At 41.7% G+C, this 12,120-nt stretch overlaps 1 protein-coding gene across 1 annotated transcript in view; it reads right to left on the reverse strand.

Annotated features, from left to right (window-relative positions):
* Nucleotides 1–12,120, reverse strand: part of BCO1 (beta-carotene oxygenase 1) — a 57,564-nt gene that overhangs the window by 25,490 nt on the left and 19,954 nt on the right. Inside the window, exons 4-7 of the mRNA XM_073605503.1 lie at nucleotides 8,190–8,337; nucleotides 6,186–6,333; nucleotides 4,889–5,103; nucleotides 53–310 (exon numbers count right to left, since the gene is read on the reverse strand). Coding sequence (XP_073461604.1) covers nucleotides 53–310; nucleotides 4,889–5,103; nucleotides 6,186–6,333; nucleotides 8,190–8,337 — 769 coding nt within the window. The remainder of the gene's footprint in view (nucleotides 1–52; nucleotides 311–4,888; nucleotides 5,104–6,185; nucleotides 6,334–8,189; nucleotides 8,338–12,120) is intronic.

Here is a 12,120-nt window from a genome sequence, read left to right on the forward strand (position 1 = left end):
TAAGGGTGCAATTGTACAATAGTAGAAGCCAAAAAGATGAACATAAACTGACCTTGGCACACTGAAGAGGGATAACAAAGCGCTGGCAGGTTGGCGTTGAGGTCATTGCAGTCTCTGGTTTAAGGTTCTTTCTTATATTGGCCATATAAAACATTTCATATAAACTATTGTCCTTGTATGCAACAATGTCAAATACAATATGACCGTCCTCTTCATAAGCATTAATGTGATGGTAAACTACCAAAGAATCAGAATAAAACTTTTCTGTGACTGGCTTTTTGGTTCTCTTGTCAATAATGTGAAACCAAGTCTGAAAAAAAGAGAGTGAAATGTTTAAGCTGAATATAGATTTATATATATATATATATATATATATATATATATATATATATATATATATATATAAACAGGTGTACCTAATAAAGTGGCCAGTCAGTGTATATACAGTGTGTATATACAGTATCTCACAAAAGTGAGTGCACCCCTCACATTTTTGTAAATATTTTATAATATATCTTTTCATGTGACAACACTGAAGAAATGACACTTTGCTACAATGTAAAGTAGTGAGTGTACAGCTTGTATAACAGTGTAAATTTGCTGTCCCCTCAAAATAACTCAACACACATCCATTAATGTCTAAACCACTGGCAACAAAAGTGAGTACACCCCTAAATGAAAATGTCCAAATTGGGCCCAATTAGCCATTTTCCCTCCCTGGTTTCATGTGACTCGTTGGTGTTACAAGGTCTCAGGTGTGAATGGAAAGCAGGTGTGTTAAATTTGGTGTTATCGCTCTCACTCTCTCATACTGGTCACTGGAAGTTCAACATGGCACCTCATTGCAAAGAACTGAGGATCTGAAAAAGTGAATTGTTGCTCTACATAAAGATGGCCTAGGCTATAAGAAGAATCCCAAGACCCTGAAACTGAGCTGCAGCACAGTGGCCAAGACCATACAGTGGTTTAACAGGACAGGTTCCACTCAGAACAGGCCTCGCCATGGTCGACCAAAGGAGTTGAGTGCACGTGCTCAGCATCATATCCAGAGGTTGTCTTTGGGAAATAGACGTATGAGTGCTGCCTGCATTGCTGAAGAGGTTAAAGGGGTGGGGGGTCAGCCTGTCAGTGCTCAGACCATACATGTGTGGCGGCAACCAGGTGAGGAGTACAAAGACAAGTGTGTCTTTCCTAGACTCAAGCATGACAGTGGGAGTGTCATGGTCTGGGGCTGCATGAGTGCTGCCAGCACTGGGGAGATACAGTTCATTGAGCTACAGTTCATTGAAGGAACCATGAATGCCAACATGTACTGTGACATACTGAAGCAGAGCATGATTCCAACATGATAATGACCCTAAACACACCTCCAAGATGACCACTGCCTTGCTAAAGATGCTGAGGGTAAAGGTGATGGACTGACCAAGTATGTCTCCAGAAGTTCCGGAGCCCACTAATGTCCCAGGCAGATCAGAGCCTGATTCTGCAGTGGAAGATATGGAGCCACATTAATGGCCTGTATAATAGTGATGAACATCTCCCAGGATAGAGCTGAGCATGGTGTCATGCTTGACAGGACTGAGGAAGACTCTGAGAACTCAAGCAGAAGACAACATTCTAGGCTGCCAGTGTCAGGCCCTCCAGCGGGTGTACTGCTGGAGTTGTTAGTTGACCATGTGTGGAAAGGACCCATTACAGTAGGACTGTGTCCCTTGTGTTTGGGATCTGACTTGTTGTGCTGCAAAGGCAAAAAAAAACAAAGCTCAAGGCACAAGACTAAGTCTTAAATATTCACAAACCGGCTCCTGGTAGCAGGAGAGGTATAGACGGCAGAAGGTGACCATGTCACTGTCTGTAGGTGCCCAGAAAATACCAATTGGGAAGGATGCTTGTGTCACTTGAGAAAGGAGCAGTGGCGGGAAAGTTTTATCCCACACTGAATGTCAGGAACAAGATAGCGGAGTGTGCACATGTGACAGCCCACTTCAGAGTTTAAGTCAGCACTCAATCCTCAGCACTAACTCTGTCCATGGTAAACTGATGATTAAAGATATGGGTAATAATGGCACCCAATGATCTCTATCACAAGGTAGCTCCCGCTGCACACCCTATGAAGCCTACTCAAGTGTGTCCTCAGAGACTGGGTTGCACCAGAGCTTGTGCCATAGCCCTTAACCCATAAAACACTCCACAGCTAACTAACAGAGTACACTCAGGTATGGAAAGTGACAAAATGTAGACCCCAGTGCCAAAGGTCACATTCCAGGCTAGCCCTGCAATATTCCAGTCCAGCGGGGTCCTGGTACGGCATCCCCAAAGATAATGCTGATCCTAATAGCTGCATATTGAGACTAGCTCAAGCAGTCTGCAGGAGAATCTTAGTTGAGGTAAAAACAAAAATCTTGGAAGTAGGAAACAATGGCTAGCATAAACAGTTTTTAGGAGAAAAGAGAAGCCCATTCTCCTAGGATACTGGCAAAAAAATCAGAGGCATGCTGAAAGAGGGTTGGATTTTTTTTGCTGGTCACTGTTTTTTGTTTGCCAGTGTCCAAATCCTTCTGTAGGTGACAGTATAACCCAATTGTGTCTGATTCCTGTATCCTTCAATGAATGAGACAGAACCTTTTTTCAGTTTTGCATAGAGTAGGGAAGTGTAAAAACCCATACTAAGTAATTTTTTGCTTTTTGTTTACCATTGAGTAGATTTCCCTTCATGTTCTGTCCCACAGACTCAACAGGCAGTTAGAGGAAATCTCCCAAATTGAGGGTAATCTCCTTCTTAGACAGCTGTCCCTGCAACTGGTTCCCCAAATGGAAGATTTCTCCTTACTCTAAAACTCTAAATATCTTAATTTACCCTCCCTTTCTTTCTCGGTGACAAAAGTCACCAGTATAAATACAGGCGTAAATCTCTCAAAAGGGGACACAGCAACAGAAACTTGACAGAGTGTCTAACCCTTCCTCCCCAAAAAAAGGTTTTGTCTAAAGATACACTCTAATGCCGCGTACACACAATCGGATTTTTAGACAGGAAATGTTGGATGTGAGCTTGTTGGCGGAAAGTCCAACCGTGTGTATGCTCCATCGGACATTCCGCCAACAAATATTGGCTAGCATGTTCTCAAATTTTCCACCAACAAATGTGTGTTGCCGGACTTTCCGATGGTGGTTACACAAGTCCGTCGGACAAAAGTCCAAAGTACAAACACGCATGCTTGGAAGCAGAAGCGGTCGGTAAACTAGCGTTTGTAATGAAGAATTAACATTCGTGAGGTGGCAAATCTGCAAATGCAGCGCACAATTCTCTTCTTCTTTAGTGGGATAATAATGAAGCTGCTTTGCTGGTGATACTGATGGAGTTATTGCAAATTAATTTTCAAAGGCTTTTTTTTTCTAGTGATATCAAGAATAATATTATTATATTTTTTTTTTTTTATTTGAGCATTCAAAAAAAAAAAATTAAACATGCTATCTGCCAATAGAACTTAACCAAAAAGTGCATTCTATGCATCCAAAAATATAGAAAATATACCAAATCAAATCATTATTCAACCAAAAAAATTATGTCAAAGCAATAACTCCAAGGCCAATAATAAAAAACACGTTATCTCCTCTGGTACCGCAACATGTCTGGTTGACGAACGACAGTTCAGAAACGAACTGAAAAGCACGAGATGAAAAACGCAAAAAGAAAAGCGCGAATCAACACTCACCAAACTTCTACTAACACGAAATTAGCAGAAGGAGCCCAAAGGGTGGCGCTAAAGAACTGAAAAACCACGTAGTATGTCTAGTACGTCACTACGTTGTTAATTGTTGGGCAACATTTGTGTGACTGTGTGTATGCAAGACAAGTTTGGGCCAACACCCTTCAAACAAAATTCCACAGTTTTGTTGTCGGAAAGTCCAACAGTGTGTACGGGGCTTAAACGTTAAGGGCTCTATGAGAAGAGTATTTAGTGTTACGATGTGCTGTAACGTTAGTGGCATTCAGAGCACATTCAGACCGGGATTATGCATTACGGTAACGCGGTTGCAGCAATACATTTACTGCGGTGAGTGGAATCCAACCACTACAAATGCACTTGCATTAGAGCACACCACAATGCATGGTAATGGACTGCCATGCATTATGGTGTGCTGCTTCAGAAAAAAAATATTGCTTTTTATTTCTGGTAAGTTAACAGAACGTTCAAATATATAGACTGCCCTAATGTAAGGCACATGCACTAATGTATTGCAAAGATCCGAATAAGACTTTGGTCTCATTCATATGGGAGTACTACAGCGTACACCCATGCAACTGCTGTGTTTACCCACATGGGGATGCACAGGTAATCTGTGCCTCCCCTGTGCAGGCACTCTCATTGATGTCAATTGGGATGCAGCGGCTGCATGGACACAAATGCTGCTCCCAATATGCTATCCGTGTGGGCGTGGGTGCACAGTCCCAAATGCGTATCGTCTGCTAGAAGGCAGTGACTGTATCTATGCAGCTGCTGCATCTTAATTTACATGAATGGGAGTGTCTGCATAGGGATGCACGGAACACCTGTGAACCCATGTGTGGGTAAACAAGGCCCTTGCATGGGTGTGGGCTTTAGTATGCCCGTGTGAACAAGGCTTAAATTGACTCCTTTAGCAGCTTTAGAATTTTTACTTGTTGACAAACCTAAAGCACTGTGTCAATAACTAGCCAATTTGCACTGGAACTCGAACACCCTTTTATGTGCTTAAATGGGAAACATTAATTATTTGATATGCATCTGCAAATCTAAACTTTTTTTTTTTCATTTTCTAACATTTAGAATCCTTTAGTACATTTAGCGAAGTACAATCATATTGCAAATGCTCAGTGTGGATTATGTATTCCTTATTTGGATCATACCTTGTCGTCCTTATTGAAGCTAATGCACGAAGCCCAGTTAACGCCACGGAAGTAAGCAGTTGCAAGTTTCACAATTTCCAGCTTTAAGGGCTGTTCTATGAAGATGATGTAATTCTCTGTCATACCAAAGCTATGGTAGTAGCTGGGGCTTAGAAGATGATGGGCAGAGATGGAGCATAGAACCTCAGCATTCTTCAAGGGAGACTTTTTATTATCTACAACAGAATAATGTCACATAAACAGTTTTAATTCTATTTCATCCATGTTAAAAAATGTAAGCTGTAGCTCAGTTGTCAGTAAGTGTCTTGTTCACAAGGATTAGACAACCTGCAGTGAACAATATTGCATTGTAGACTTTAATTGTTTTCAGTTTTTGCACTCTTACGCCGCGTACACACGAGCGGACTTTACGGCAGACTTGGTCTGACGATCTTTCCGACGGACTTTGTAGCGTAGGTGCGCCGGACTTACAAACAGACGGACTTGGACACACACGATCACACCAAAGTCCAACGGATTCGTACGTGATGACGTACGACCGGACTAAAATAAGGAAGTTGATAACCAGTAGCCAATAGCTGCCCTAGCGTCGGTTTTAGTCCGTCGGACTAGCATACAGACGAGCGGATTTTTCCACCGGACTCGAGTCCGTCGGAAAGATTTGAAACATGTTTCATTTCTAGGTCCGTCGAACTTTTGGGGAAAAAAAAGTCAGCTGGAGCCCACACACGATCTAATTATCTGACGGAGTCCGGTACGCCGGACCAAGTCTGCCGCAAAGTCCGCTCGTGTGTACGCGGCAATAGTTGTACTGCTAATGACAAGTTAAACTCATTAATCATATTCAATCTCTGCACGCACTTCAGATCTTAAGCCAGCCCTACATGGATCGAAATTTAGCTGTTTCAGCAGAGACCAGCTGAATTTCGATCCATGTATGGGCAGGCTGATTGTACCCAAGTCAATCCATTGATCAACTTGGGTACAACCACCCTGTTTGATTTTAGGCATGTGATTACTGCTGGCAACTATAGCCGCTAGCAGTAATCATTGTTTTTAGCCAGCCAGGATGGCTCCTCACGTCCCCCAGCCAGAGGAACTCAATAGCGCTGCAGGGGCATTCTCCCCAAAACAATGAATGTATTAATGGGGGAAGCAAGCGATTTTCTTTTCTTCCACCTGTGGTTTTAATTTCAATTAATAATAAGAACATATTATACAGATGCCATTAAATTGTCAGTAAGTGAATTTAATTTAAAAGAAGCTATATTAGGTGGAGTGGTTTGCTCCATCTTACCTGCAGCTACAGGAGGAACCTTAAACAACATGTATTTTGTTTTCCCTTTGTCACCAATTGATGTCCCCATATTTATTGTGTTGCCAGCACTGTCATAATGTGGATGAGATGTGGCCAAATTAACCGTCACATACTTCATATAGTCTACCTGCAAAAAAGCCAAATTCTAAAAGATTAGGAATAGTTTTATACGATATCTATCTATCTATCTATCTATCTATCTATCTATCTATCTATCTATCTATCTATCTATCTATCTATCTATCTATCTATCTATCTATCTATCTATCCTACAAGAATGGAGCCTAAATCCTGTATATTAATAATATTACTATTATTGTTAACTGCAACACTGTACAGGCATACCCCCCTTTTCAGTACACAATGGGGTTTATTTACTAAAGCTGGAAAGTACAAAATCAGGCTCACTTCTGCATAGAAACCAATGAGCTTCTAACCTCAGCTGGTTCAGTTAAGCTTTGGTAATAAAACCTGGAAGCTCATTGGTTTCTATGCAGAAGTGAGCCTGATTTTGCATTTTCATAGTTGACATAGTAATCACATCATTTTGATGGCAATCCCTAACAGCCTGACGTTGGTTTGCATTAGGTGCTATAGGGCACTTTTCCAGAGTGTTCTATATTACAGACTAAGGACTGATTCACACCTATGCATTTTTAGTGCTTTTTGCATTTTGCAGATGTGCACTACAGAACATGTTCCATAGGAAACCATGTTAAATGGACTGTAGTGCAAAATGCAAAACGGACATAAAATGCATAGGTGTGAATCAGGCCTAAACGGAGGAGCTGATGGAGCTAGCAGTTGCACCAAACAATGAGTCTATCAGGGACACCCACACACTCATTCTGCTTCTGTACAATGTACACTTAGGCTCGATTCACACCTATGCATGTTGCTTTTGAGCGTTTTTGGAGGTTTTTTTTTCATGCTTGCCGCGTTTTTGAGCCGCGTTTTTGCCGCGTTTTTGCTGCGTTTTTGCCGCGTTTTTGCCGCGATTTGCGTTTTGCGTTTTTTTTTTTTTTTTTTTTTTTTTTCATTTTTTTTTACAGTCTTAAAAAAAAATTACAAAAAAAAAACAAAAAAAAAAAAAAACAAAAAAAAACGGCAAAAACGCACCAAAAACGCTGCAAAAACGCTGCAAAAACGCTGCAAAAACGGTGCACTTGCGTTTTTGATGCTTGTCCATTGAAAACCATTACATGCAAAACGCTGCTTTTTGCATGAAAAAAAGTCCCCGACCCTTTCCAAAAACGCAGAGATACAAAAAAGCATTGATGTGAATATTTTCCATAGGAACCCATGTTAAAAAATTCCCGTGCATTTCTGCAAAATGCAAAATGCATCAAAAAACGCGCTAGTGTGAATGGGGCCTTAAAGGGGTTGTAAAGGTTTGTGTTTTTTCACCTTAATGCATCCTATGCATTAAGGTGAAAAAACACCTGGTAATGACGGGCCCCCCAGGCCCCCGTTTTACTTACCTAAGCCCGTTTACCTGCTCGACTCGTCCCCAGCGTCCTCTTCACCATTGGATAGATTGATAGCAGCGCAGCCATTCGCTCCGTCTGCTATCAATGAAATCCAATGACGTGGTCGCCGGGGGAGGGGGGTGGGACCGAGACATACACTCTGTGTCTTTGAACGCAGAGTGTATGAGACGGGAGCGCGCCCGCAAGTTAACCCCCTTGGGAATGAACTTCCCGAGGGGGTTAGCTATTGCGGGCAGGAGCCGAGAGAGCCGCCACGGGACCCAGAACAGGAGGATCGGGGCCACTCTGTGCAAAAGGAGCTGCACAGTGGAGATAAGTATGACATGTTTGTTATTTTTAAAAAATAAAAAATTAACCTTTACAACCCCTTTAATTGAAGTCTTACATCATCACATATAGAGAAGGCAGTCAGTTAAGAGCTTGTTAATATAATGAGTGTAATATAATTCTAAACTCTGAAGTAGAAAAATAAACAGTTATTCAACTTAATTACCTTGTCTATGGTATCCAGAGTCTGTGGATCAATTTTTCTGATAAAGTTGGTTTCAGAGGAAGCATAATAATCATCTCCAAACTTTATGATGTTGATTAGGCAATTATCAGTGAACTCAGGCACCACATGTGACAGGTACGTGAAGGCTCTGTCATGTAAGTGATAATAAAGCATTAAAGGTGGAATGTGATTGCTTTTTATTACGAATCCTATAGTTACTTACTAGTGGCTACAGCACTTATAACTGGAAATTACAGTATACCCAGGGCTTTTTTTCTCAAACAATAGGTGCTGGAACTCAACCACAACCCCCCAAAACCCCTCCCCCCACACACACCCTCCAAATCACATCAAATAGTGGGTGTGGTCAGTCAAATTTCACAAACAGTAGGCGGGTCCTAAAGGGGCATTAAATACCAAGATTGCATTACATACACAGTGCAGAGTTCAGGGGGGGTTACACACAGGGTGCAGAGCTGTCACTTGTAAACACAGAAACCGGACTTCTGTGTTTACAAGTGATTGTGGTCATAAGCCCCCCCCCCAAGGGTCTGAGCCAGAGGTGGTGGAACTGAAAAAAAGCCCTGAGTATACCCATGTTGTACGTAACCTCCCTGGCGGTATGATTATTTCAGACTTTAGGTGCTAAAAGCGGTACCATTATTTTGCATGGAAATTTGGCATTTTATATTGTAGGCCTGTAATTCTTAGAAATAACTCATTTAAATCTGTCCAAACAAGAGTCTAGTAGACATCCCAGGTATGATAAAGTTTGAAACATGAAATCATAAATTATAATATAATAAATAACTATAAATAATTATAACAAATGATAATATAATAATAATAAAAATTATTCAATAATGTAATCAAATTAAAAACACTGAAATTTGCTCAGTTGCAGAATAGTCGCTGTCATTACTTTGAGCCCGGGTTCACACTATAACGGACTGCGGATGGCACAGGAGCACTGTGCGTCCCTGTTCCCCATTTCAGGGACGAATCAGGGCCGATTCTATGCCTGAATTCGGCCCTGAAACGGAGCCAAAGACGCACAGCGTTTTTGTGCAGTGCGCTCCGCAGCCGCCCCGGAGATATGTGAACCGGCTCCATAGGGAGCCAGTCACATTCTCCTGCTATGCGAATTAGATGCAGGGAAACGCACATCTAAATCGCATAGGTGTGAACCCGGGCTAAGTGTTTGGTGACGGATTTCCCCACAAATCACTATCACTCAATTCTGCAAGTGATTCTAATTTATTATCGCTGTTTTCTAGCTGGTCTAAAATCACTTTTGACGTAAACTGACATTTTTTGGTTGCTATGGACAATCTCCAGTTTCCTGGCAGAAAGAATAGTATTTATAATATAAAACTGCATGCAGGGCACAGGACAAACCACTAGGGACAAAGGGGATGTGTAATTATTTGATACAGTACTGTAATCTGTAATATTACAGTATACTGTACTGTGTTTTACTTTTTGAATTTGGCGCCGAACTCCATCCCCGTGCATCGCAACGCTCGGCACTGTGAATCGAGCGAGACACGGCGGCTCGCAGATCACAGCGGGGAGACATCGCAGGATCCAGGGGACAAGGTAAGTAACCTCTACATGGACCCTGCGATGCGATCCCGAGTCTGGCTCGGGGTTACCGCTTTTGGTACTGAAATCTCACACCGAGCCAGACTCGGGAATACCGCCAGGGAGGTTAAAGCAAACTAAGGTTATTGTTAGATGGATAGTGCTACAAGGTTGCTAATTTTAAATGAATGCATGCAGTAAGAGAGCAGACAGCAGACTGCAGTGTATAGAATTAGTATAAATCCTCCCCTTTCCATAGTGTTGTCCTCAGTGCCCATAGCCCCCAACTGTCCCTGATTTGGAGCAATGTCCCTCATTTGTCCCTCATTTGTCCCTCATTTTGGTCTGATCTATATAGTTTTAAACAAAATGCACTTTTTATCTTTCAAAAAGTGTTTCCCAGTGCTAACCCTTTCATCCAATTTCTAAATTGCTGCATTTGTACATTTTAAGAGCCAATATAAAGGAATAGTAGTGGTAAAAAAAAAAAGTACTTGTGGATTTAATTAACCTTTTTTTTTGGTTAATTCTCCTTTAACCACTAAAATACTGGGCACTTTCGCCCCTTTCCTTCCCAGGCCAATTTTCAGCTTTCAGCGCTCTCACACTTTCAATAAGAATTGCGCGGTCATGCAACACTGTACCCAAATGAAATTTGTATCATTTTGTTCACACAAATAGAGCTTTCTTTTGGTGGTATTTATTCACAAATCAATTTTTTATTTTGTGCGATATAAGCGAAAAAAAGAGTGGAAATTTTGAAAAAAAATAATATTTTCTACTTTCTGTTTTAAAATACATCCAATAAAATCTAATTTTGTCATTAATTTAAGTCAAAATGTATTCTGCTACATGTCTTTGGTAAAAAAAATCCTGTTAAGTGAATAATAATTGGTTTGTGTGATCACGGACATATGTACGCAATGATCACTGACATATGTGCGCAGATGATCATGTACAGATGTGCGCAGATGGTCACTGACATATGTTCGCAGATGATCATTGGGACATATGATTTTAGTGTTACATATGTGGGGACAGGTGTTTTTACTGTGAGGGGACATGTGTGTGGGGACAGTGTTTTGGGGACACTGTGGGTGTTTACATTGTACAGGGACACTGGGCCGGTGATCAGTGTGTAAAAAGCTGAACTCAGGCACCACATGTGACAGGTACGTGAAGGCTCTGTCATGTAAGTGATAATAAAGCATTAAAGGTGGAATGTGATGGCTTTTTATTACGAATCCTATAGTTACTAGTGGCTACAGCACTTATAACTGAAAATTACAGTATTCCCTTGTTGTATTTAAAGCTTCCAAACTAGCTATGATTAAGCACTACATATAGTGTGAAACGCGTTAACTCTTTTGTTCTGCTGTGGCATGTATTTTTGTTTGTAGTTTTTGAATAAAAGGCATATTCAGAGTGCGGCTGTCCAGAACTACTTCTTATCCATTTGCTATATACATTGCCAGCACCTGTGGCTTCTCAACTGGTGAAGAGATTTACTTTTGGTCGATCCTCCTGGAGCAGTGATACCTCCCTTCTCTATCCTGATTTCTTGTCTCTGTTTACATCACATGACGGCTCTGAGTGGACACAGCCATCATGTGATCAGGAGGGCCAATCACAGAGCCCTCCTGCTGATCGGAGATGCGCCGTGTCAGGGTGACACAAGCGCATCGGAATTGCGCCGCTGTGAGGGCATGCGCGCGCGATCCCCCTCCTTCTGAAGGACATTCCTGAACGTCCACTCAGAAGGAGGAAGCACCCACCCAGCCGTATATGTGCAGTGGCCAGGTGGGAAGTGATTAAGGGGGTGTGGCAGGGGGCGTGTCCTATGCCTACATACGTTTGTTAGTAGGTGTCCCTCATTCCCATGTCAAAATGTTGGGAGGTATGAGTGCCTGACTAACTCATTGTCAGGCCGAAAGTTGACACTGGGGAGGCAGAGGTGTGTGCCTATGCAGATATCTACTTTCAAAAAATTGCCATTTGCATGGGAACTTCGGGTGCTGTAACAGTCCCTAAAGTAATTCTATCCTATAAATAAAATATTAATATTGGCTTTAAAGCCAATATTAATTCTGAAAAAAGTTATTTGTGTTAAAAAAGACATATTAATAACATTCACCAACTTGTAAAGTCATGTTAATGCCAAGACAACTGAGGCAGCTGCCATTGGACCTAATTCCAGCAAGACTCCAGCAAGTACTGTACATATTCTTAAGCATCAGAAGTTGGCCTCAAAAATTCAAAGGCACCTTTGATTACACTCTACACCAGTGATGGCGAACCTTGGCACCCCAGATGTTATGTTCTACACAGTGGCGGCCAGTCCATAGAG

The sequence above is a fragment of the Aquarana catesbeiana genome, linkage group LG11 (assembly GCF_042186555.1).
Source record: "Aquarana catesbeiana isolate 2022-GZ linkage group LG11, ASM4218655v1, whole genome shotgun sequence".
In the NCBI taxonomy this organism is placed as follows: Eukaryota; Metazoa; Chordata; class Amphibia; order Anura; family Ranidae; genus Aquarana; species Aquarana catesbeiana.